Source organism: Phascolarctos cinereus, unplaced genomic scaffold (assembly GCF_003287225.1).
Source record: "Phascolarctos cinereus isolate Bilbo 61053 unplaced genomic scaffold, phaCin_HiC Scaffold_726;HRSCAF=1367, whole genome shotgun sequence".
Classification (NCBI taxonomy): Eukaryota; Metazoa; Chordata; class Mammalia; order Diprotodontia; family Phascolarctidae; genus Phascolarctos; species Phascolarctos cinereus.
Window position 1 is genome coordinate 64,344,135 of NW_027556098.1, and position 26,641 is coordinate 64,370,775.

Consider the following 26,641-nt stretch of genomic DNA (forward strand, 5'->3'; position numbering starts at 1 on the left):
AGAAAGGTTAGGGGGAAGTAGAGACCCTAGGTTATGAAGGATTTTGAATGCCAAACAGAACGTTCAATATTTGATCCTGGAGGTGATAGGAAACCACTGAATTTTGCTGACAAGTTTATAGCAGGGTGACATGATTAGACTTGGACTTTAGGAGAACCACTTCAGTGGCCGAATAGAGAATGGATTGAGGCAGGCAGACCCACCGGTAGTCTAGTGTAGTAAACCAGCCAAGACCAAAGTCACTTCTGATTGACAGGAAGTAATCAGGCAATGTCTACATATGCTCTAGGTCAGTAAATATTTATTAAGCACCTACTATGTTCCAGGCACTCTGCCAAAGGCTGGGGTCACAAAGAAAGCCAAAAGACAGTACCTGATCTCAAAGAGCTCACAGTCTATGTTGTATCTGTAAAGCATTTTGTAAAGTATTCTACAAATGCCAATGTTAACAGCATTTTTACTGAGCCAGTCTCTAATCCGAGAATGCTTGAGCGGCACAAAGCAAGCCTAGAGATGGGAGGGCCAGTAATCAAGTAATTTAATTAATCATTTTCAGAGTGAGGAATGTTCTCTTTGCTGAAGTAAAAGCACAGGTAATACATCACAACTGGAGAAGGAGGGGGGAAGGTGGATTACAAACAATCTTTTAGTGGTTTCCCATGAGAAACCCATAGGTCCCACAATACAATAATTTTGGAGTTGAGTTTTTGGAGGTTGTGACCACCTCCCCTAAAGTACAAAACCAGAGTTCTTTGATGGGATCAGGTTCTACAGGCTTTCATTCGATTCGATTCAGATTTGAAGGCAGAAGGATGCCAGTGATTGGGAAAGGTTCGATTGATCAGTTCAAGCTACATTGTGACACAAGATGGAAAAGGCAGCTCTTGAGAAAACTAAATTATTAGCATATTCATTGCACATATCATATCAGTTAATCTGAAAATTTTAAATTAAAATGTCTCACCAGCTTTCCTTATTATGATTCTCATAAGCTCCATTTTTTTTCTCTTATCTTTTTAAAAATGGTATTGATAGCTCTTATTTTTATATCACCTTCATTTCTAGGCATCTCTCTCTCCCCTCCCATCTGGGATTCTCTTGGCAAATGTACTGAAGTGGTTTGCCATTTCCTTCTCCAGCTCGTTTTACAGGTGAGGAAACGGATGCAAACAGGGTTAAGTGACTTGCCCAGGGTCACACAGCTAGTAAATATCTGAGGTCACATTTGAAGTCAGGTCTTCCTGACTCCAGACCCGGTGTTCTATCCACTGAACCACCTAGCTGCCTCCCTGGCTATTTTACTCAGCTCTAAAGCTGACTAAAGTGAATAGTCTACTCCTCAGCTCTGCTTTCTTCCATTCCTGTACACTATTTGCCATTAGTCGCAGCTGGGGGCTGGCTTAGCCATTGCTTCATGAGCTCTGGGAAAATCCAACTGATGGTGTCAATCAATAAACATTTATTCAGCACCTACTATGTGCCAAGCAATGTGCTAAGTGCTGGGGATACAAAAAGAGACAAAAGACAATCCCTGCCCTCAAAGAATTTACAATCTAATGGAGTCAATAGTAAAACCCTCATTTATAAATAGCACCCTATCTTTAGGATAATTCTGAGTATATTAACACAGTGCTTGTCATATAGTAAGTACTTAAGAAATGTTGGTTGACTTGACTTGACCACATAGTGTTCTCCTCCAGCCAGTACCTGCTACCATAGTTAATTGGTTTCACTTCTGCTGAAAGGACCATAGAATCTTAGAATCTCAGAATTGGACAGAGCTTGAGAGATCATTTTATCTGTCCCATGCCATAAAAGCAATTCCCTTTACAACATATCCAAGGAGTATGTTTTGGGTCATTGGTTAAAGTACCCCCTCCCCACAAAGGTCAAAACCCATCACCTATTTAGGCGGCCCATTCCACTTTTGAACAGCTCTAATGTTAAGACATTGCTACGCCTTACATCAAGCCTAAATTTCCTTCTTTGTCACCCCTGCCCCTTTTCCCTAATTGTGCCTCCTGGGGCTAAGCAGAGCAAGTCTCATTTCTCTTCCAGGTGATAGCCCTTGAACTATTTGGTAGCTATCAGGTACCCTAGAAATCACTTCTTCAGGCTAGATAATGCCTAGTTCCTGAAGCCAAGACAAATTGCAGAATGAACCATGCTCTATCAGGGGTGGAGAACCTTTGGCCTCGAGGCCACATGTGGCCCTCTAGGCCCCTTGACTGAATCCAAACTTCACAGAACGAATCCCCTCGATAAAAGGATTTGTTCTGTAAAACTTGGACTCAGTCAAAAGACCACACCCGAGGACCTAGAAGGCCACATGTGGCCTTGAGGCAGGTTCCCCACCCCTGCTCTATGCTCATGTGTCCATGTACTGGAGACAGGTGTTTTAAAAAGATTAATCTGATGGTAGTTTCTTGTCTGTGCTGCAAAAAAAAAAAAAGTTGCTAGCAGATATTGAGGGAAAGAAATGAGTGCTTGTAGTCATGTAGATAGGATGCAGTAGTCAGACCTGAACCCAGGCCTTTTGATTTTAAATCTACTTTTTTTTCAACTTCATCACAACTGCCTCCATGTCTGAAAGGTCTTTCAGAGTAAGAGAGTAATGATTTACTTAAAAAAAGACATACAAGCAAAAAACCCCACCAAAAATGTAGTACAAAATATTCCCATGAGGGCATATGTTTGAAGGAGTAACTAGAGAGGGTGGGGAGGGAGACGTCCTTAATAGTACAGAGCTTCTTGGAGAAGAAGATGTAGGAGGAAAGTCATATCCTGAATGCCCAAAGATAAGGAACTTGTGAGTTACTTGGACAGCACAGACCAGAGGTGAAAGTGTCCCACATCTACTCAATGTCCCACAAAATTGCCTTTACCGTCACTGGGAGCGTGACAGGTTATGTGAGAATTTTTTGGTTTTGTATTTGCTAAAACATATTTAGGAGTCATTTGTGTCTTAAACATTTTTTGTGCTGGAGGAAATGGGTTTACCCGACATTCCTATTTTATACTGAGTACCTTTTCTAGAAGGGGTCTTGTTACTCACATTTTGGGGAAACCCTCGATATGCCATACCCTTCTATTTTACTCTGGAATGGAGGCATGATAAGCCAGAGAGTCAGAGAAAACCCTAATCCCCTTTTTGAGGCCGGCCTATCCTACTCCCATGAATCAGGCTCTATTTGAAGGGGCCTCTGTGTCAGGGGGCCTCCTGGGCCCATTTTCACACTGGCTAGCCTTGGAAGGCCATATCCGCATACAATGAGGCTTAGTGAAGCAATAAAAAGGGTTCTTTCGGGTTTACAAAAATATTTGCCTCACAAAATGCCTAAGAGGTAGGTAGAACAAATATTATTATTCCCGTTTTACAGATGAAGAAACTGAGTCATAGTTTTGCCACCTCCTGGCTGTGTGAGTTTGGGCAAATTATTTATCTGTACCACCATGACTTCAAATCTTATATTATTATTTATTCTTTATATATTCTGTATCCACATAGAAAGACTTAAAAAGACTGCCCCAACTGACCCTAAGCTTCTTGAGAGCAGAAATTGTTCGGGTGAGGGGATTGGGTGGTGGGCGTTGTTTCTCGTTGCGTCTGAACAGTCTGGCTCACAGTAAGAGGGAGGGCTTAAGAAAACCTTATTGACTGATTACGCGATGATTGAATACTTTGACTAATTGATAGTAAGGGTAATAATCAAAGATGCGCTGAAGTCGGTTCAAAAGCTTGTTAAAATTCAATACAAGCATTTACACCTCGGAAATCAGCAAACTCAACAAAGCAGAGCTTGGTTTATTTCTTTTGTTGATTGTTTAGAGTTAAGAAGTGTTAATAAAGCAGATTAAAATTTAAAAATGTGCAGCGCATACATTTTTCCTCCCAGGGAGTCCATTGTTAAGCCTTCACCAGCACTTCCCGTAGTGGTAAGGCCAGTTAGGCCCTCATTAAGCTTACAGTCTAGGGAGATAAAACATATAAACAAATAATTTCGATACAAGGTAGAATGTTTAAGATCACTAGGCGGACAAAGCTCTGCGGGCTTTTAAAATCCGCCAAGAACTTTAACTTTGGATTCAACAGCTGTGAAAAAGTAGCTCAAAAGCCCTACCCTTCTGGGGGCACCTAGGTTGTCAAGACCCAGTGATAAAGCTGCTGAGATGACTCCCCAAATCTAGCGTTTAGGGTGTGTGTTGGGGGGGAGTAGGGGAGGGAGAAGACCAGCTTGGCTGGGACAGCAGCGGCGTCAGGAAGGGCTGCTGAGAAAGCAGCGTAGCCTAAGGAGGAGGAGGAAAGAGGCAGCAGAGGGGGATGCAGGAACCTTAAACTTCTTTGCCTTTAGAGGAGTAGGAGGAGGAAGAGAGGGAGGTGAAAGGGAGTCGAGAGGAGGAGTTTTCCAGCTCAGACCCACGTCTGCTGCTACCCCCCACCTCTTTCCCTTCCTCTTCTCTTTGCTCCTCCAACCCCCCTGGTGGAGCCCAAGGCATCGGGAGGGAAGGAGAGCGGGCCGTGCACTATGGGCAGCGTCTCGGTACGGCTAGCGCTACTGCTGCTGCCCCTCCACGCCTGGCTCAGCCTCGGCTTCCCAGGTAGGCGCAGGGAGGCGGGGCAGCCAGGGAGCTCCGGAGCAGGGACGCCGTGAGCAGCGCCGGGGTCCCGGCTCTGCAGGGGTACAAGGAGCTGCGGGTGCGGACGTTTTGCTAGAGTAAGCGCACAGGAGGGAGAACCTAGGGACTTTTACTGCATGGAAAAGTCCGCCGCCCCAAAGCAGGGAGCAAGGCGCCGGAGAGCCAGTCCCTTAGCCTTGGCCAGGAGCCGTGCTTGCATCTCGCGGGTCTCAGCCTCTTGCGGTCCCGGGGAAAGGTTCTCATTTCTCCCTCTGGCCTCCCCAGGCTGCGCTCCTGGGCACCCTCAGGCTTCGGGGAGCCAGATTTTCATTCAAACTCTTGTTGACGTGGGAGGCCAAGCGGAAACTTCTGACTGCTTCTCTTCATCCTCAGCGAGGCTAGCGCTAATCTCCATTTGGTTCCCCAGGGTCCGCAACACTTCCGGGGGCAGAGTGGGGGAGAAGATATTGGGCCGGGGAAAGAGGGATTCTGGTCTCTTTAGCAACTGCTTTCTCTTGCTCCTCACCCCGTCCCCGTCTCTATCTACTTTCCTCTGTCGGGCATGGACCCACGTTGCCCAAACCAGGCAGAAGGGCAAGCGCTGGGATTCTGGACAGGAATGAAGATGGAAAGGGAGACAGACCCCTCCTATTGGCTATAGCCCTCCCCAGGCAGGCATTCTATGGTGTCTTTTCTGAGGAAGACAAAGGGAGATGTCTTGTGTGGTTCCACTTTAATTAAAACTGGGGGAAGGCGAAGAGAGCTTTTAAAACCACACACGTGTTTGGCGTGGGGTGAGGTGAGGAGGGTTGCCTGGAACTCGAGGACTCTGCCCGATTTGTCAGTTGCGTCCCTGGTGTTTATTGGTTCGGGCCCGAAGTTGTGGAATACCCTCTTTGGAGCTGACAAGACTCCTCCTGTTTCCAGCTGGCTGGCTGATCTGTGCTTCGTTTGCAAACAGCCTTGGAGATCCAGGACAGCCCAGATGTGTTCTCTGTGCCATATTGGTATAGAAACCCATGAAAGTGTTTTTACTTGGTGTCACTGGAGAGTAAGTAATCCCTTCAGGAACACTTAGGTGTCCATCCAATATCAGTGGAAGGTGTAATTCTATGTGTCTTAGAAACAAGCACATTGATGGAAATAGAAGTAAGCTTTTGCTTAAAGCTATATTCAAAAAAGGGCACAGGAACTGCGATTAAAATTTCATCTTCAATTCCTTGTTTAAACCTCAACTTTAACGTCGTAAGCCAGTTTTCTGTATTTATATGTGCTGTGGTGGAAAGAGCTTAGGGTTTGGAGTCAGAATTCTTGGGTTCACATATCTAGGCCCTATTCTTTTTTTTTTTTTTTGGTGAGAGCAATTGGGGTTAAGTGACTTGCCCAGGATCACATAGCTAGTGTGTCTTATGTGTCTGAGGCTGAATTTGAATTCAGGTCCTCTTGACTGGAGGGCTGGTGCTCTATCTACAGCGCCACCTAGCTGCCCCTAGGCCCTATTCTTAGCATCTCTGTTTCTTGGTAAATCACTTCAGCAGTTTTGGACCTGTTTTGGGCCTCCTCTATAAAAAGAGTAAGTTGTAGTAGATGTTCTTTAAGCTTTAAGTCCTGCGAAATCAGTTTATCAAGGGAAGTCTTGAAGGAGAGAAAATAAATCATGAAAGGGCTGCATTCTCCCTGAAGTCTGAGTATGGAAGTACTTTTGTAAGTCCTACTGTGTGTCAGACACTATGCTAACCATGGAAGACACAAAGAAAGGAAAACACATTCCGTACTTTCAAGAAGCTAACAGTCTAAAAAGGGGAGACATTTATAGGCTGATTTAGTATAGGGGCAGCTAGGTGGCACAGAGGATAGAGCACTGAGCTTGGAGTCAGGAAGACCTGGGTTCAAATCCAGCCTCAGACACTTATTAGCTATGTGACCCTGGGCAAGTCACTTAATTCTGTTTACCTCAGTTTCCTGATCTGTAAAATGAACTGGAGAAGGAATGGCAAGCTACTCCAGTGTCTTTGCCAAGAAAACCCCAAAAGGGGTCATGAAGAGTTAGACATGACAGAAAAATCACTAAACAACAACAGTTGGTATTAGTGTAAAAGCAAGGGATCATAAAATCACATGCAGCATGACTCTTATTCTTATTGCCTGTCCCCTACCCTGATATGGATTTGTTTGGGGATGACAATAGGAAATGAGGATGGCTGAAGCAGAGTACTTTGCTGAAGGTTAGAGATAATGGCAACAGTAGCAGTAGAAAACTGGTGGTGCCAGGCCTGGGCACTCTATAAGAAAGACATCTTCCTAGTGTAAAATCTGTCCTCAGACACTTAACTAGCTGTGTGGCTCTAGGCAAATCACTTAGCCCTGTTGTCTTCAGTTTACTCATCTGTAAAATGAAAGAAGGAAATGGCAAATATACTCCAGTATCTTTGCCAAGAAAACCCCAAAAGGGGTCATGAAGAGTTGGACATAGCTGAAACAAAACAATAACCACAAAAGCTGGGGCCCACACTGAGTCCATTCACCCTATTCTGTGATGGATTAGCTGAGACAAGAATAGTTTGTAGCTCTTTGCTTTAGACAAGATACCCAAGCCTGAGTTCCATGTTCTAGGGTGAATTATATGGAAAGAGGGTTGCTTAAGGATGTTGCCCATCTCTTCCAGATTTGCTGATGATAACAAAAAGCATCCAGAGGATCAACTAGTCTGCCTAGATCCTGAGGTCATTAATTTTCTTCAGTTTTATTTTATTATTCCACATTGTTTCCTTTTATTGCATTTATTTACTAGTCAGTTCTTTCTAAGAGTAAACACTAAACAATATCCAATTATTGTGTGTTTCAGTGGAGAGCCAAGTCCATCTACCAAAATGCATAACTAGCCCTCACTGAAATGAAGCAAATCAAGAAAGGTGGCAATGTTTTGCAAATGAGTGGGGGCTCAAAGCTAAGTCGTATGACTAGACGCCATCCTATAGAGAGAGGTGGAGCTGAAGGATAGAAGTCATTGTCTACAAGCCATAGAAGAGAGTGTGCTCAGCACTTTTCTTCCAAGGACATGGACAAACCTCAAGGGTGAACATAGGTTCAACACAGCTTCTGATCATGATAGTGGCAATCAATATCACCTGGTGGTTAAATATAGCTTTAGAGCTGAAAGGGACCTTCATCTTGTCTAAACCTTTAGTTTGCAGATGAAGAAGATGAGTCCCAAGGAGGTAAAATTACTTCTCAAAGTCGCGCAGATAGTAAGCAGCACATCCAAGATTCAGAATCTGACTCTAAATCCAGCCTTCTTTCTATAATACCATGAAGAGCCTAACAAGGAAATAGCTGGTGGAATCATCTTTATGCTGCTCTGCCTCACTGAGCAGTTGCAGGCCCTGGGTGATGTCCCTATTAGACATCTAAGGTATATATGTGGGACTAATCCCCCTCCTGGCCAAGGATGTCTCATGTCTTCCAGCCACCCAGCCTATGATTACCATGCACCCTTCTTTCTCCATTCCTTACTAAAACTCATCTGTCTGGCTCTCTTGGTTTTCTACAGTATTCAAGGTGATGACGAACAAATCGAAGCCCTGGGAATAGAGAAGATGAGAGAGAGAGACAGAGACAGAGACAGAGACAGAGAGACAGAGACAGAAGACAGAGAGAGAGAGAAATAGCCAGAGAAGACAACCAAGAATAGACACTCCGGATTGGGGGGAACCACTTAAAAGGAAAAGGTAAAAAAGATGAGGAGGAAGCAATGGAGGCATAGAAAGAGTGGTTGGAAGGGGAATCTAGTGCATGTGATTTCTGAAGCCAAAGTGGGAAAAGAATATTCAGTTGTATATGGTAGTCAAGAAGATGGGGAGAAATGATTTGACAATGGAAAGGTCACTAGTAATTATGGAGAGAGGATTTCATTGGAATGGCAGGGGCAGAAATCGTATTGCAAGGGGTTGAACTGAAAATGAGGGGTTGGAGAAGTAGTGGCATTAGGCACAAATAGATGGTTCAGAGATATCAAGGGAAAACTTTTCTAGGATTTTGGAGAACTAAGCATTTTTGTAGGTAGATAGGAAGGTACCAGGGAAGAAGGAAAGATTGGCAGTTGTGATGGGTGAAAGATGAATTCCCTCACAATGCATAGGAAATAGGGAATGATTGATAGTATAGTCTTGTAGAAGGTTATGGGGTGGGGGGATATTGTGGGAGTGGAGAAAGAATGGGATCAAGGGTACTGGTACTGATAGAGAGTTTAGCCTTGTTAAGGAGGCTATCTCTTCCTCTGTAATCAGAAGGAAGAAATAGGAAATGGGTAGTGATGTTGAGAAGTGTTGGAGAAGAGAATTAGAGCTGAATGGTATCCCTCATTTCAGGGAAGCCAAAGGTCCAGTGATGAGACTATTTGTTTTAATAGAAGCTTTTGGAGATCTATCTTTGCTTTTATTTGAAAGGAGGTACTCCAAGGGGTTGAGGTGGGGGAAGATTTTCAGCCCGCCTGAGAAAGTGTTTTGTTGGGCTTTATATCAAACCACACAAGAAACTTTTTAGTCACAAATATTAGATGTCAGGATATGTTTGCAAAAGGCACTTAATAATAAATGCATACATTTTGGTGATCATTCTTGGTAAATGTGTCCATTTAGAGAGGGGAGGTAAGGTGATGTGAAACTGTGGCTGGCTCTAGAGGTAGAAGTTTTAAAAATGGAGAATTTGGGTGATACATGTATGTAGATACTATATGTATGTGTATATATGCATATGTAAACGCACATACACATGCATGTGTGTATGTAAGGGTATGATCATATATGATATATGTACTATATGTCTATAAATAAAAATATGTCTGTGTATGTATATACATATACACACATACATATGTATGTGTATATACACACAGCTCTGCTTCTCCTTGACATTTCTCAATATCATCATCCATTTTCTAGTTCTTCCTTCTAGTCATAGAGGAATAAGTTGTAATCCCTACTCTTTAACAAGGTTAAACCCTCCATCAGTGCCCATGATACCATCCGTCCTCTACCCCCAGCTTTCTGTAGGACCCTCTACAATCAATTATACCCTTATGCATTGCCTATATGTGTGTATACATTGTTTATGGGGAGAGAGACAGATTCAGAGATAGAGAGACAGTGAAAGAGACAGAGAGAGAGATATATGGGAATACAGTTTGGTGGCTTCATAACTCTACAGTACACGTCATTTAATCAGTTCTGTGAGTAAATCATTCACATCCCCATCTTTGTGAATTTTCTATTTAGATTTCTGCTTCTTTAAATATGTTGTAGCCCTCCTTGTTTTTCCCCTCCTTCATCTCTGAAGCCTTCAAAGAGATTTAGAATATAAATTTTACATTTTTCAAAACTTCTGGATATTTTTTGTTTTTAGATTACTTATATTTGAAAATGTATTCCTTCCCTTCCCCACCCATACAGCTATCCCTTATAATAAGGAATTTTTTTTTTCAGTCAGAGACAAGGTTTACCAAAACACTAATTGAGGTAGAGAAGATTTTAAGAATAAGGCCTATTTGATGACACTTGTATTGACAAACAGGCCAGACTCTTAAGGAATCTGAGCAATTTAATAGAGGCAAAAATGGACCTTTTATACAGAAAGATGGGGAAGATCTGGATGTGATCAAGGAGTGACCTTGGGTGACTGGGAGGTAACAGAGAAGGGACCCAGAAGGGCCAGGTGCCCCAGGCAAACACCAGACACCTGGACCACATGGGAGGGGGTCTATAAGGAATCAAGGAATGACAGTCTAGGGTGGGGCCAGTGCAGACAATGAGGGCTGGGCTGGGTTAGAGGTAACAGAGAATTGTAGATTGGGGCAGGGTCGAAGATAATGAGGAATTTAAAAAAAAATTAGAGAAACTGGCAGTTCAGCAAAATTCACCAATGCATCAACTAAGTTTGGCAGTATGTAATGTTCTACACCCATAGTTCCCCATTTCTGCAAAGAAGAGAGGAAGATATATTCGGAATATAGATTAAAAGTCATTAAAAGAATATTAGAGCTGACTAGAAACCACCTAGTCTAGTATTCATTTTAGAGAGGAGGAAACTGAGGAAGGGAGAGAGTTGAGGTGGCTTACTCCAGGACTGAAGGTTAGCTAGTGTCAAAGCATGAGTTAGAAGCCTTCCAACCCAGTTCTCTTTCTATTATCCCCAGTCCTCATTAAACATTTGGAAAATACAATGCAGGGCTTTTTATACCTGGGAATAAGGGGAATGAGGAAGGGAAAACTCACCTAGAGTGTGGCCACAAGTGAAGAGGAAGTAAACCTTGAAATGTTGCTGTTGCCCTCTAATTTTGGGGCTCTGGGAACAAATCCTTTTTCCTAGTTATGGCTCCGAAAAATCCTTGGTAATATTGCCCCTCTGTGCGAGTGATGCAGGCTATTTTAGCTTTGAGTGTGTTCTTACAGGTAGCTGGGTGGTTTAGTGGATAGAGCACTGAGCCTAGCATCAGGAAAACCTAAGTTCAAATCTAACCTTACTGTGTGACCCTGTACAAGTCATTTAACCTCTGCTGCCTTAGTTTCCTCAACTGTAAAATGAAGAAGACAACAGAAACTGGTTGTGAAAAGAGAAGAAAGATTTTAGGTGAGTAATTATATACATATATATGAACACACACATATACATACACAAACATATGTGTATGTATATATGGCAGAGTGCAATATTTATTCCCCAGAATAAAAAAAAAAAACTAACTTCCCAGGGTTATTGTGAGGATCAAATGAAATATTTGTAACATGCTTAACACAGTGCCTGGAACAGAGAAGGTGCTCAATAAATTCCTGTTTCCTTTCCTTTCCTTTCTGTTTTAAAATAAAACTGTCAACCTCCTATCCAGTGGTAAGTCCAGATCCCCACTCCATGCAAACTAGATGCAAGGCTGTTATAGTCTATGAGAGACTTCCTAAAGTCTTGCCAGAGTGAAGAAGATAAGCAGATTTTGCTGCTGTTTAGCAATTCAGGAAAACGGAAGAGGGCTGTGATTATTATTTTAACAAAACAAAATCCCAGTAGAGCAGCTTTGCAAAATGACACATTTGGATGTATCCATTAGAGAGGGAACACCTGACTCAATAGATACAATTAAAGTCTCACCTGCAACAGGCTAGAAATTTCTGTCTGGGTTTAAACCCCATTACCATGGAACAGAGCCAGAGCCCAGTGCTCAGCAAAGGGCGTGCTGGAGGAGGGGGCTCTCATCTGACATGCTACTTCCTGGTGACAATTTGGATGCAGTATGTCATTGGCAATGATCAACATTGAAGTACTGGATGCTTCCCATTCTGATGGTCCCAGTCTGCTTGTTGAGGGGACCAGATGCTGGTGACCACAGCGGAGAGAAAAGTGTGCACGAGTCAAAGAGTTTCATGCCATGTGAATCCAGGGCAATGTAGGAGCTGTGGCTTCCTGGCTACCAAAGCTGATTTTCAAGCCATGAGCATACTCTGTTTAAGCAAAAGTCAGTCCACTGGGGGCTGTAAGATGAGAAACTGACTGCAGTCACAGGCTGGAGTTGGCATTTATTATTTTATTGGCCACTTGTTCTGCTTCATTCCCTTCCAATGAGGCTAAATGTTTCTCTAGCTAAACAGAGGTGCTTGGGCCAGTTCCCTTTTCAGAGGAGCACGGTACCCTGTGAATAATAGGCACTTAAAAGTTCACTGGATTAAACTGAAGAAGACAACAGAAACACAGAAAAGACAAGCACAGAAGACAAAAACAAAAGACAGAAAAGAGAAGAAACATTAGGGGAGTAATTTTGTATATCTATGGCAGAATGCAATACTTACTCAATACCTCTGCTAGAATCAACAAGTGTCTTTCCAACAAGATTCTGCTTTATAAAAAGCTAAGGATTTGCCTCCAGGATAATAATTTGAGAACAGATAAACAAAACAAAACAAAAACCTCTCCCCAGTCCGAAGACTTGGGGAGTTTTTTCTTCAGATCCCTTTGTTCTAAATTATGACTGATGCCTGTCCTGCCCATTTTTATCCATTGCCATTTTCCCCCCCATAGGCTAGTTCCCAGAGACTCCCACGTGGGAATATAAATGTGGCTTCTTCCCCTACTCAGTTTCTGTTCTCTCAAAATGAAATTGGGGCACTGCCCAGAACCTCATCTTTTGCCGAGCACTTAGAAATAAAAAAATCACAGAATGGAAAGGGGATCTTTAGAAAGACTCCAATCCAATCCACTCATTTTACAGATGAGAAAACTGAGACCCAGAAAGGTCAAGTAATTTGTCCAAAGGTACAGCAAGGCAGACTGTGGCAATTTTTTCTCTTTAAATAGTAAGCAATAATTATTTGAACAAAACAAACCCATAGCTTCCACTACGTGACCTCTACTTTTGTTCTTTTCTTCACTTAAGCCTCTTTTTACTTCCTGTGTTATTTAGCCCTGAGAAAATCAGTCAGTGGGTCTGCTAGATAAACTTTACTGCGTGTATGCTGTTTCCTAAGAGTTTTTGCTGTCTCTCGTTTTTTATTGTCTGACTAGGAATATTTTCATCACAAAAGCCTGATGTGAATACTGCTTACTTTTCAGAGCCTCATTGGCATTGTTTCAGCACAGTCTTTGTTACACAAGATCATCTGGGAGGGGGCTGCTGTCTTAAGGATCTGGCAGCTAAACTGTGACTGATTTTAAGAGTGTGCTAATTGCTTAACTTGTATGCTTAAGAAACCCCAGGTTTGATTGCCAATATTTGAGTAATTAGTTACTCACAGTTATGGAAATGAGGATCACATGGGAGTTAGGAGTCACCTAGTCTAAACCCTTCTCTATACAGACAAGGAAATGGAGGCCCAGAGAAGCTGACTGACACAGGGTCACACAGCCAAGAAGTGGCAAAGCCAGGATAATCTGGCATTTTTTCCAGGATACTAGGCTGCCTCATGCTGTTTGGGCTATGTCTCTCAGCTTGCCAGATGGCCTTAGGATTGGATTTCTTTGTGTTGGAAATTGCATTTGTCTTATAATTTCTTGCTTTGTATTCCCTATCTCTTGTCAAGCAGGAGAGCAGCATGGTATAGTAGGAAAAACTCTGGCCTAGGAGTTAGAAGAAGTGGGTTTGAATATTGATTCTGCAGCTAACTGGCTGGGTGACCTTGGGCAAGTCACTGTCTCTCTCTCAGCTTCAGTTTCCTTAATCCTAAGAATCAGTGTTTGGACTAACTGAATTTCCAAGATCCCTTACAGCTCTAATAGCCTCTGAAACTCTGTATTGTTACATCAGATAGAAAATCACAGATTTAGAACTAGGCAGGATATTAGAGATCAATAAGTCCAAATCCCTAATTTCTGTAATAATAACTAAAATTTAGATAATCCTTTTCATTTATTATCTTATTTTATCCTCACAATAATTGTAGGAGGTAAATAGTATTATCACCACTCCCATTTTACAGATGAGGAAAGTGAGGCAGGCACAAGTCTTCACCTTAGTTTGCCCAGGGTCATACAGGTAGTACGTACCTGATGCAAAATTTGAACTCAGGTCTTCCAGATTCTACATCCAGCACTCTATCATCTATGCCACCTAGCAGCTTTTATGAGATAATTTAGGTTCAGAAGAGTTGAGACAGCATGGTATAGGGGGAAAACACTGGCTCTGGATTTGAGGATTGGATTCAAATCCCATTCACATGACTCATTACTTGTATAACCTTTGGCAAGTCACTTAACCTCTCTGGGTCTCAGTTTCCTCATCTGCAAAATGAGAATATTGGACTGGATCACAGATTCTTACCTTTTTTGTGTTAGCAACCCCTTTGGCATTCTGGTGAAACCTATTTACCATTTTTCAAAATTATGTTTTTAAATGCATAAAATAAAACATATAGGATTATAAAGGAAATCCATTATATTGAAATATTGAAATAAAAATTTAATTTTTCCCATCTAAGTTCATGCCCCTCCCCTGAAATCTATCCCTGGACCCCACCTTAAGAACCTCTGGTCCAGGTGTCCTGTGAAGGCCCACATCCAGTTCTGGATTTATGACCTTCAAATCATCGGTCTGTTACTACTCATGTAACCTTGGACACATCATTTAACTTCTTTGAGTCTCAGTTTCCTTGCCAGTAAAATGAGCAGACTGACCTCAGTGATTGCTAAGGTCCCTTCCAACTCTAAATCTATGATTATATGACTTGACTTGCCCAAGGTCACCCAGATGGTAGTGACAGATGCCTCTACAGAGCTTCTTCATGAATTTTGTGAGTAAACAACAAGTTATTAGACAAGAGAATGAACAATGCCATGTCATACCAATTTACTAGAGAAAGTAATCTTGAATTGAAGTAATACAAGTAATCCATCTTCAAGGGACAGCACCATAATTCCCACTTGCTATAGCTTTGTTTTGTTTTAAGGCACACAGATAAAAAGTAAAAGTGCAAATTCCTTCTGGGCAGAGATTGTACTTTATTCATAAAAATGGTAGTAGGTGTCACACACACACACACACACACACACACACACACACACACACCCCATTTGATTCTGACAACTGAGTGAGGTAAGTAATAAAGGTTTTATCTTGTCCATTTTACAGATTAGGAAGTAGAGGCCCAGAGACTAGGCTAGTAAAGGATGAAGCCTGGAAATGAACTCAGGTCTTCAGACTCTTAAGTCCAGGACTTTCTCCATTATACTACATTCTCTCTCTAATTTATCTTTGTGTCTCCTCTATAGTACAACGTCTGGCATGTAATTGAACATAAGCTCCTTGACAACTTGAACTGTTCCCTTTTTAGTTTTTTTTTTTTGTGGTACCCCAGTACTTAGCATTAGTATCCACCATGTAGAGTTGCTTGTTGAATTAAATTTCATAGCAGGGGCAGTAATCCTAGAAGTGTCCTGTCTGTGTTGTTGCTTGGCCTTGTCCAACTTTTCATGACCCTATTTGGGGTTTTCTTGGCAAAGATAGTGGTGTGGTTTGCCATTCCCTTCTCCAGTTCATTTTACAGATAAGGAGCTGAAACAAACATGGTTAAATGATTTGCCCAAGCTGGACACAGCTATTAAGTGTTTGAGGCCAGATTTGAAGTCAGGAAGACAAGTCCTCCTGATTCCAGGCCTGACACTCTATCCACTGTGCCACCTCGCTGCCCTACCTTTCCTAAAGTGGGTGTAAATAACAAATATTTATTGATGGAGCAGCTAGAGCAATTTCATGGAATAAAACTACATCTTTGCAAAAGGTACAATATACTCAGAACTGCCCAAACTGAAAATCTTATAAAAATAAGACCACAGAGAGCCAGATGAGACCTATGTGTGCTGAATAAAAGCTCCTGTTGGGCAAGCAACAGGTCACAGTACTATTAATTTGTGAGATAACCTGGATATCAAGACAGGCTAGAACATTATTCCAGGTGACTGAGAGACTCTCAAAAGCTTTTTGAGCCTGATTCAGATGGAGAGTTAAGAGAGGTCTGCGTAAGGAACAGCACTCACTGATGGGGTAGCTAAATGCCCGTTTTCCAAGAAGTAATTGTTTGCACCTGGTTGTTCTAGTTTCCCAAAGCACTCTGGGCTCTGGACCTCAGGGGATTCATTCCAGAGCCCAGTGATTCACTCACCCATCATTTCTTTAGGCCCTGCTGGATGCTTCTTTAGCCAGTGCTCTCCGGGAAGCTGATACATGACTCTGGACATGATGGCTCAGATTAACCCAGAGGTTTGGGGTTATAGATTCCTTGGACGGCTTTATTATTGTTTTTTTTTTGTTTGTTTGTTTGTTTTTATTACATAAAGAATGATGGCCCCAAACATAGAGCAGGGAGGCAGAAAGAACTAGTCACTCTGATGGGCCACTTTATTTGAAAAGAAACTTTGAGGTCAGCCCACAGAATTTCTTCTGCCCTTCACATCTGCAACATTTCCAACCCATACAGCAGTTGCTTGATCATGTCTTAGAATTATAGGATCATAAATCAGGAGCTGGAAGAGGCCTAGGGGACATCTAGTCTAACTTTCTCATTTTATAGATTAGGATTTCCTGCCCTTTCCCAGTCCACTCATTTTCAGTGAATATCATGTCAAAACTGATTTTATTTCTGGCTCCTATAATGGTGATTCTGAATTACCATTTAACAAAGTGTGGTCTAAATGCCTCGTTAAGTTTTATGTTAAGAACTTTCAGGCAGTTTGGCCAAGCCTCAATACCCAGTGTGGTATGGTAAAGAAGGGGTACTATTTGACCAAGTCCACCCCCTTGACTCTCCTACAGAAGTCTACACCACAAGGAGCTGTGGTCCATATGGGTGTCATGGGTATTTACATGGGCATCATTCAGAGGAACTGTATCAGACTTGTTGCCAGTGACTAAGCATTGGTGAGACATTGTCTCCTTTTTCTTGGCAAGACTAACATTGTAATCCTTTAAAAGGATATTTTCATTTGATTTGAGTACATGGCATTAGTTTAGAACACTTATGGAATCAATTCCTGATTTCCTTCATGCCTTGGCATACGGGGGCACAGCCCTATTCCTTAGGTCAAGAATACTTCTTGCCATATGTCAGCAATCCCCCCTCCCCACTAGCTGCTGTTCTTTGGTTATGAGAAAGGAAGTGCTTCAGAAGGTCATGCTCAGGTATGCACTAGCCAGCAGAGCCTGGGACCAGATCCCATCACAAGGGAATTCTGTAGTGATTTATACAATATGATTTCTCAACTCACTTTCACAATCTGCAGACAGATAGACACCAGGAGAATCTGTGTCTGGACATTTCCACTCTCCTGAAAGTAAAACAGACTAAAGACTTAAAACCTTGTGGTTAACTCTTATGAAAGAAAATTTTGGCTCAAAATAATGGATTAGAAAAAAATCATTAGAGCTGTCCAAAAATAGAACAGAGAGCAGAGATGAGGAGGGAGAGAATTATAGGCATGGGAGATAGCCAGTGAAAAGGTATGGATTTAGAGATGGAGTGTCCTGTGCAAGGGACAATAGAGACCCAATGACACTGGGTGGAGGAGAGGGGACAGGGATGTAAGGTGTAAGAAGACTGGAAACTAGGAAGGGGCCTTGTTATGAAGTGTTTTAAAAACCAAATGAAGGATTTTCTATTTCATCCAGTTTCTCCCCACTGGAGTTAATTGAATAGAAGGGTGGCATGATGAGGTGATCAGGACAGCCCTTATGGAACATAACTGATAGTCAAGAAGAAGGCAGACTGGAATGGGAAAACAACTTGAGGCAGGGAGACCAACCAGCAAGCTACTGCAATGATCCATGTGTGAGATAGTGAGGGCCTGCACTAGGATGGTAGCAGTGTCAGAGGAGAGAAGAGAATATATGTGAAAGATGTTATGAAGATAGAATAGACAAGGCTTGGTACCTTATTGGATATGGAGGGTGAGAGGGAGTGAAGATTTGAAAATGGCAGTTGGCTTATAAAGAAATGGAAAGCCAATATCACTGTGAATTCAGAAGCATTTTTCTTCCCTTGATTTTATCTAAGTCTTCCACCTATGAAATGCGTATCAGTAATGTACAATAAGGTTTGGCTCTCTCAGAAAATTGGGGTCAGTCTGGATATTCAATAATACCTGTAAAATTTTGACTTTTTTTTACACAAAACGAAAAGCAGCTGACCCTACATTTGTGGTCTATTCTACTTTGTACTCTACTTTGGAGATCTTCTGCCATTGCAGGTGATGTGACCACTTCTATTTTCATATGGCTTTGTGTTTCTGGGTGTGGTGATAACTGAGAAGAGCTCCTCACCTAAGCAGGGCCAGGGTTTCCCATCTGCCGGATTATATGCAGTACTTGGTCCACTTAGTGTTTCTTTCCAAGTTAATAGGAGTGGTGAAACTGTTAATTTCAACATATTTTTTCTTTGTGTGGATAATCTGGAGGTATCTCTCATCTTTACTATTCCTCACACGAGACATTCTGTCTCCTTGCTCTGTGCATTTTCTCTAGCTGTCCACCATGGATGGAATGTTCTTCCCCCTCATCTTTGCCTTATGACTTCCTTCAAATCTAGCTAAAAATCTCACCTCATGTAAGAAACCTTTCCCAATCCCGCTTAGCACTAATACCTTCTCTCTGGCATCATCTCCAATTTGTGCTGTCTATATTTTGTTTGTACACAGCTGTTTGCATGTTGTCTGCCCCATTAGATTGGGAGTTCCTCAAGGGCAGGGACTATCTTTTGTCTTTATATCCCTAGCACTTCGTCCAATGTCTGGCATGTAGTAAGTGCTCAATAAATGTTTACTGGCTGATTGATAGTCCCCTTAGACTGAATGATTAACTCTATACCTCATCATATTTAGAAGCAAGCATTTTAATATTTTTATCCATATACCAATGCATAATTGTGGAGGATGGTCATCTTAGGCTAGGCTACTTCTTGTAGGAACGGAGTGAGATTACTTGGGTTTCCTTCTTTATGTAGCTTCTGAAGAGTCAGAAATCTAGTATTGGCACTCACCACACCTCTAAGGACTTTGGACTCAATAATACCTCAACTCCAATCTACTTAATGTGAACCTTTCTAGTAAACCATGACATTTGACTCTACAGGCCTACAAGAGGCTTTTATTTATGCTCATGTGGAAAAGGACTCTCAGCTGGGAGTTAGGAGAACCTGGTTCTGGCCCTAATTTTATCAGTAATCTTTTGTGTGACCTCAAATAACTTGCTTAAACTGCCTTAATTTTGCAAATGAGAGGGGTGTGTGTGTGTGTGTGTGTGTGTGTGTGTGTGTGTGTGTGTGTGTGTGTGTGTTAGGTAGTCCTGAAGTCCCTTCTAGATATAACCCTCTATAATTCTTATTTGGCATCACCCACTTCAGAGGTAAGTGATATAAAAACAGACTTTATCCTGAAACACACACTTGGATGCTAACAAGAATTAATTTATTATGTATGATTCCCCCTCACTGGAGCCTATAATTCACTTCCAAGATCAGGATAGTGATATATCAGCTTTTTTATAACTTAAATCTCAATGTCTCATGGAGTCACTAGCTTTCACTTGACCAATTCTGATTTTTAAGGAGTTATTTTCTTCATTTTTTTTTTGCCTCTTTTTACCAGGCTGTTTGGTCTCTTTTCATAATTCCCTTTCATTGCTCTCATTTATTTTCTGAATTTTTTCTATTGCTTTTATTTGATTTTAAAAATAAATTTTTTGCTCTTTTAAAAAAACCTTTCTTTAGCTCTTCTAGGAATTCTTGTTGGATTTGTGTCCAGTCATTTTTCACTGATATTTTGCTTGTAGATATTTAGAAGTCATTGTTGTCATTATAAAGGCTGAACCTGAATCCAGGGCTTCTGCCTTCCTTTGAGATAGCCTCTTTATCTACTCTCTAATACTGGTTCTTATCTATTTTGAATTTGTTGTTGTTGTTCACTTGTTCCAGTTATGTCTGATTCTTTGTGACCTCATTTGGGGTTTTCTTGGCAAACATACTGGAGTGGTGTGCTATTTCCTTCTCCTGCTCACTTTTACAGATGAGGAAACTGAGGCAAATAGGATTAAGTGACTTGCCCAGGGTCACACAGCTAGTAAGTATCTGAGGCCATATTTGAACTCAGGAAGATGTCTTCCTGACTTCAGACCTGACACTTTATCCACTGCACTTTATCTAGCTGCCCCCTAGGTAAATCGTTTTGGAAAAAATTCAAGTTACTTCAGTTCACTCTAGCTATTAATTATGAAGCATTTTCACTGAAGTTTCAGTCACTTTAAAAGAGGTATACTAGTTTGATAGGTTGATTGTATCTAGCTAGAGTAAATATTTGTTAAACACTTAATATGTGTCATGAATTATTTAAGCATTTGGAGATGGAAGTACAAGTAAGCAAGCAAGTCCCTGTCCTCAAGAGGCTTACATTCTAATGGAGGGAGGAAAAAACATAAAATGACGCTAGAAGTGAGGGAAGGGAAGGAGAGGGAAATATGAGCCTGATAGCCAGTTGTGGAAATGCTGTGGAGGCTTGGGAATGGATGAGATTCAAAGTTGACCTGTCAGAGCCCAGGGTCTTTCCAGAGGCAGAGTAAGGTTCTGATGAGGAGGAGATAATACCTTGAGTGGAGATGGCATGTCACATAAATGATTACAAAATGCTGGAGAATCTGGTCCTAATAGGTACTGGTGATTTTCTTCTGTAATCTCTTAAAATATGACATCCAGGTTTTTTGTTTGGTTATGGTTTTCAGGGAGCCTAATAATTCAATTTTTTAAAATATATTTTCATTTATTTCATGTAAAAACATTTTTAACATTCATTTAAAAAAATTTTGAGTCCCAAATTTCACCCCTACTTCTGTCCATCCCCCTGAGAAGGCAAGCAATAAGATATCATGTGAAGTCCCGCAAACCATATTTCCGTATTAGACATGTTGCAAAAGAAAACACACGCAAACAAGAAAATAAAGTAAAAAAAGCATGTTTCAGTCTGTACTCACAGTTCATCAGTTCTCTCTCTGGAGGTGGTTAAGCATTTTTTCTGGGAGTCCATTATTTGATCAAAGTTTTCTACTTTCTGTCCTAAACTCTTGATTCTCCTTCCATTTGTCCTCCATCAGAGCTCTTACTTTATTTTTTAGCTCTTTGCTTAATTAATTTCAAGTACTCTTACAATGCTTGTGACCATTTTTTTTTTCCTCCTAAGCCTCCTCATATAGTTGTGGTGGCATTACTCTTTCCTTTTGGGTTTATTTCTTGGACATACCCTAGACAATTGTATTTCTTCATTGTTTTAGTGTGTGGTGGTTGTTTTTTCCTATTTACTCATATCTTCAGCACCAGTTCATGGTTTGGGCTAGGGCCAGGCTCCATCTCATCTTTCTGTAGTTACCAGATCAAGGACTCAAGGAAGTGATTAACCTGAAGGCAGTGGGAGCTCAGGAGAATAACTACTGCCATTTGGTGTAAAGCACCTGGTGAGGTTGAGCTAATGCTCAGGGCAAAGGAGCTGCTATGGACCAGGATCCAGCTCAAGTACCTGCCGAGAGGGTGAAGGACTTGCCCCAGGTCTATCGGCTCTCTAATGTCCTGTCCAGCTTTAAGATTGCATGAGTCTATTTGCACCTCTTCTCTCTTTGTTTCTGCCTGGATGGAAGTTAGACTAGTTTTATAGCTGAGTCACTCTACAAAAATGACATATTAACTGCAACAATCAGTAGCACTCTTATAGTGCTTTAAGGTTTGCAAATCTCTTTAAAAATATTATCTCATTTGATCCTCACAACAACTCTGGGAGGTAGGTGGTATTATTATCCCCAGTTAACAGATAAGGAAACTGAAGCAGATAGAGATTAAGTGATTTGGCTAGGGTCACACAGCTAGTAAGTGTGTGTGAGGCTGGATTTGAACTCAGGTCTTTCTGGCTCAAAGTTTAATACTCTAGCCAGAGGCTACCTAGCTGCCTCCATCTTATTCAGAAAGAGGGTTTGGTTGAATGTGTAGCCAGACACATTCATATGTACCTTTGAAACGAACCGCTATAGCAGACTCATCCCCTATTCAAATACAATTTTGAAATTCATCTCTGCATCATCTCTCCAGGTTCCTTGATGGCTGGGTCTATGTTCTATGCACCTAACAGGCACTCAAAAAAAGCACTTCCTTGATTGATTAAAAATAGGCCTTTTATAGCTATTTGACTTATCACACGCCCTCTGTGTAAATTCTTGTGCTAAGGCCTTTGGGGGCATACAAGAGAAATAGTAGATTTTTATCATCTAAAAGCAACAGATGGGAAAGCACCTATCTAGAGAGACAGTATGGCAGAGTGTTTTGAGTACTGGACCTGAATTCAGGAAGGACTAGGTTAAAATCTAATTCATATATTCACTAGCTGTGTGACCCTGGGCAAGTCACTATAACTTTCTGAGCCTCAGTCTCCTTATCTCTAAACTAGGGATTATAACAATGTCTATTTATAAGAACTAGAATGTAATTGGCAGAACTTAGAGTATATTTAATAACTCTTTGTGTAGATATTCCACATTATTTTCCAGAATGGTTGTACCTCTTCAAAGCTTTACCAATGTGCATCGGACAGCCCCTTGAACATTTGCCATTTCATTTTTTTGTCATCTTCACCATTTTGAAGAGTTTGAGGTAAAATTTTGGAATTTCTCTAATTACATTTCTTTAATTGGTCCTGATTTGGAGCATTTTTTCCTATGGCTAGAGTTAGCTTAGGTTTCTTTCTCTTGAGGGCTGCTTGTTCCACCATTTGTCAACTGGGAAACAGCTCTTATAAATTTGAATCAGTGCCTTCTATGTCTTGGAAATGAAACTTTTATCAGAGAAACCAGCTGTAAAGATTTCCCCCCCCCAGTGAATTGTTTTCCTTTTAATCTTAGCTTTATTAGATTTGCTTGTAATCTGTAAATATTCACAATGTAAAAACAAAACAATCAATACAACTTTTAAAAAACCCTTGGCTATTAGGCTTTTAAAATAACATGTTTTTATTGCTTAGGTCATTCATTATTTGTGCTCTCATTTCCATAGTGCTTAAAAGTTTACCAAGTATTTTCCTCATAAAAATCCTGTGAAGTAGATGGTATAAGCATTATCTCCATTTTACAAAAGAAATTGAATTGCAGAGATGACTTGCCTAAAATTACATAGTAAGTCAAAGCTAATATTTGAGCTAAGATTCTCTGTCTAGGACCAATGCACTTTTGACTGTTCCACACTACCTGAAATTATTACATGGGTTCAAATTGATTCTGTACCAACTCATGCTCATATACATGCTAGCTACTTATAATAACAGTGTGTAAGAATGAACATCAGCCTTGCCTGTAGCACTAGTATTATTAAGATATTCTACTGAGCCTAAAGGCAGCTAGTGGCTCGTGGATAGATCACTGGCCTTAGAGTCAGGAGCGCCTGAGTTTAAATCCAGCCTCAGACTCTTACTGTCTCTGTGACCCTGGGCAAGTCACTTCATCCTGTTTGCATGTTTCCTCATCTGTAAAATGATCTGGAGAAGAAAATGGCAAACCACTCCAGTATCTTTGCCAAGAAAATCTCAAATGGTGTAACAAAGAGTTGGACACGACTGAAAGGACTGAACAACAATATTCAATTACATTAATGTGCCACAGTTTGTCTAGCCATTCTCCAGTTGTCTATCAGCCACACCTATTGTGTGCCAGAAACTGTGCTAAGTACTAGAATTTGTTTTACTTCTTTGCTACCACAGAAAGTGCTGCTTTGGGGGCTTTGGTATATCTGGGCTTTTCTGTCTTTGACTGAGGAGGTAGCTTTTATCTGAATGTATTCTATTTAATGATGGACTTCTTCCTCATCTTCTGTTGTGATGTGATGCTTCATCATGTGGCATACTTAATTTGTGAGTCTACAGAATTGTTTGATTACATTGATGGTTTAGTCTGTCATCATTTAGAATAAGGATCAAGAGGAAGAGACAGTCGTATAAAACAAAGCTGACTTCTAGTCAGAAGATCTGGGATTGAATCCTGAATGTGCTGTGATTAGTGCGTACAAGTTGATTTCTTTTTCTTAACCTCAGTTCCCTTACTTGTAAAATGAAGAGCATTGGTGCTCTTTTTTTCTGACCTATACATATACGGGCACATAGTTAAGGTGTCCTGGCAAACCTATGAAACAGCCAATGCAGGTTTGTTTGTTTGTTTTCCCTACCTTAAAGCCAAAATAAAGAATGATGCAAGAAGGGGGTATCTCAACAAGTATAGACAGATATTCTCTTTACCTTGATCTCATTAGAAAATGTCCTTCTCATGCCATCTCTTCCCTCCATTTCTACCATCAGCAAACCAGTACAAATCTGTTAAAGTCTGATGATACCCTGTGTACTGTGTGTTGTACATGTGAAGTTTAACTTGCTTCAGTTTCTTATTGTAACAATTACCATGTGTTAACTATTATGACCCATAACATGTTTTCCCTTCTTCCTCCATTCCTAAGGCAGTATAAAATAAAGTATTCCCCAATTTACAGAACTGCTGATTAAAAAAAAAAACATTTCCCTCATTGAAATACCTCTCATTTTAGCAGTAGGAAAAAAAACCCTACACTGACATGATAATGCTGCCATTACTTCTGTCGCAGGGTTGTTGTGACAATATACAATAAAGTGCAAAAAAAATTGAGATGTTTTTTTCCTATATTCTAGAATTAGCTTACTAGCCCTCACACTATCTTTGCTTTCCTGCTCTCATCCCTTCATCACAACATTGGCAGAGATTGTATTAAAATCCCATGCTTATTCTCATGGCTAATTTTTAAAAAAAAATTTTTAAGAATGCCTGGAATGTTAGACACATGGAAAAGCTTTGGAGATTTAAGAAAAATGGAAAATTAAATGGCATTTTTAACCTGGTCATCCTAGGCTCATTACCCAAATTCAAATTAGATAATATATTTAAAGTACCTTGGAAATATTAAATGCTATCTATGTAAATGCTAGTTATTACTATCATTAAAGAACAGACTGAAAATATTTCCCAGCTTAGTACACAAATAGGCAATGACCTTATTAAACCTCTGGGATGCATCTAACTTTAGGCCTCTGAATGAGAGTATTCTAAGGATGGAACCATGGTTTCATCAGTGTGAATCACACAAATCACAACCTTCTACACCTTGGTAGATTGTCTTCACGAGGTGTGGGGGTCCAAAAGTCATCACCCTATAGCAACTTCTCTAGAAATGAATCTTTTTTTAACCAAGCCAGGCAATCAGCTCAGACAACAGGCACATAGTCTCATTGAGCCTGCAGTCCAAGTCTCCCTAGCTTGGTATAGAATGAGCTGGAATAAGCATTTATTAAGTGCCTCTGTACCCAGCACATAATAGGTGCTTAATAAATGGTTATTGCTTGATTGATATGTACCGGGCATTGTGCAAAGTATTGTACAAACAGGATCTCATTTGATGTTAATTAGATTTGGTAGAACTTGTGAGAGCTTATGCACCTACAGGTTTGCAAAGTGCCTTACAATATGTCATCTCTTAGATCTTCACCCTGGGAGGTAGGTGCTATTATTATCTTCATTTTGCAGATGAGGAAACAGGCTGAGAATTTAAGTGACTTGCCCAGGGCAATACAGCTAGTAAGTATCTGAGGCAAGATTTGAGCTCAGGCATTCTTGACTCCCAGTTTCACATTCTATACACTATGCCAATCTCACTATCCTTTAAGATTCCTCTGTACCATAACTAGATACCAGAACTGAACCTTAGTGGAGGGGAAATATGCTTAATAAATGAAACCGTAACCAAGATCCTACTCTGAGGTTTCATTATGGCATGAAGGAGACCTTAGGTTCTTGAAAGCCATCCTAGTGCAAACTTTGGCAGCTTTTGACAAGTTGGAAAGGTTTTAGGCATGAGCCACATGTCTCTTTTCTGAAGACTAGCCTTGTTGAGCAAAGAGTCTCATCTCCAGATGGTCCTTAAGATGATGAGTTTTTTGGAAAGAGTAATTCTCAAGGGTCATCTGTGGGATCACAGGGGGGCTGGTAATTGGCATGGATGAAAGGAGTATTTACAGCAATGAAATCACAAATCTGTAAAGTGATGAAATAAAGTAATAAAACATAATCTACCCTGACATATATCACTGATAAATTCAGGATAAAAATAAATAAAAGCAGGTCAGAGTAAGATACTCCATGGAAGAATGGTGGAGAAAAAGAAAAGAAGGCATTTTTAGAAAGGAAATGAGAGTTCTAGATGAATTAATGAAAGAATTTGCTTGAAGCCAGGAGATCCTATAATGCTTTTAAAGGTTAGCCAAAAAAATACAACCAAAAAGCAAACAAGCCCAAAAAACAAAACAGGACATAAGAAATTTTTATAGGAAGCCCTAAAAACTCTAGAGGCTTGTAAAAACCTGACCAGAAGCACCCAGTGTCACTTCAGCTTACTGTAAACTCTTTGCCTCAAATAGCTGGTGGCCAGTGGTTACTTAGCAATCATGCTGAGTGGATTGTTCCAGT

The 26,641-nt window shown here is 40.9% G+C and overlaps 1 protein-coding gene across 2 annotated transcripts in view; it reads left to right on the plus strand.

Moving 5' to 3' along the window:
• The first annotated feature begins 4,325 nt into the window (after window positions 1–4,325).
• The window catches only part of SRPX (sushi repeat containing protein X-linked), a 95,823-nt gene continuing 73,507 nt past the window's right edge, over window positions 4,326–26,641 (plus strand). The window contains exon 1 of one of the 2 annotated variants that reach the window (XM_020979631.2): window positions 4,326–4,599. In XM_020979631.2, the coding sequence (XP_020835290.1) occupies window positions 4,527–4,599 (73 nt within the window). In that variant the 5' untranslated portion in view covers window positions 4,326–4,526. The remainder of the gene's footprint in view (window positions 4,600–26,641) is intronic. The other variant, XM_020979630.2, reaches the window with a different exon arrangement.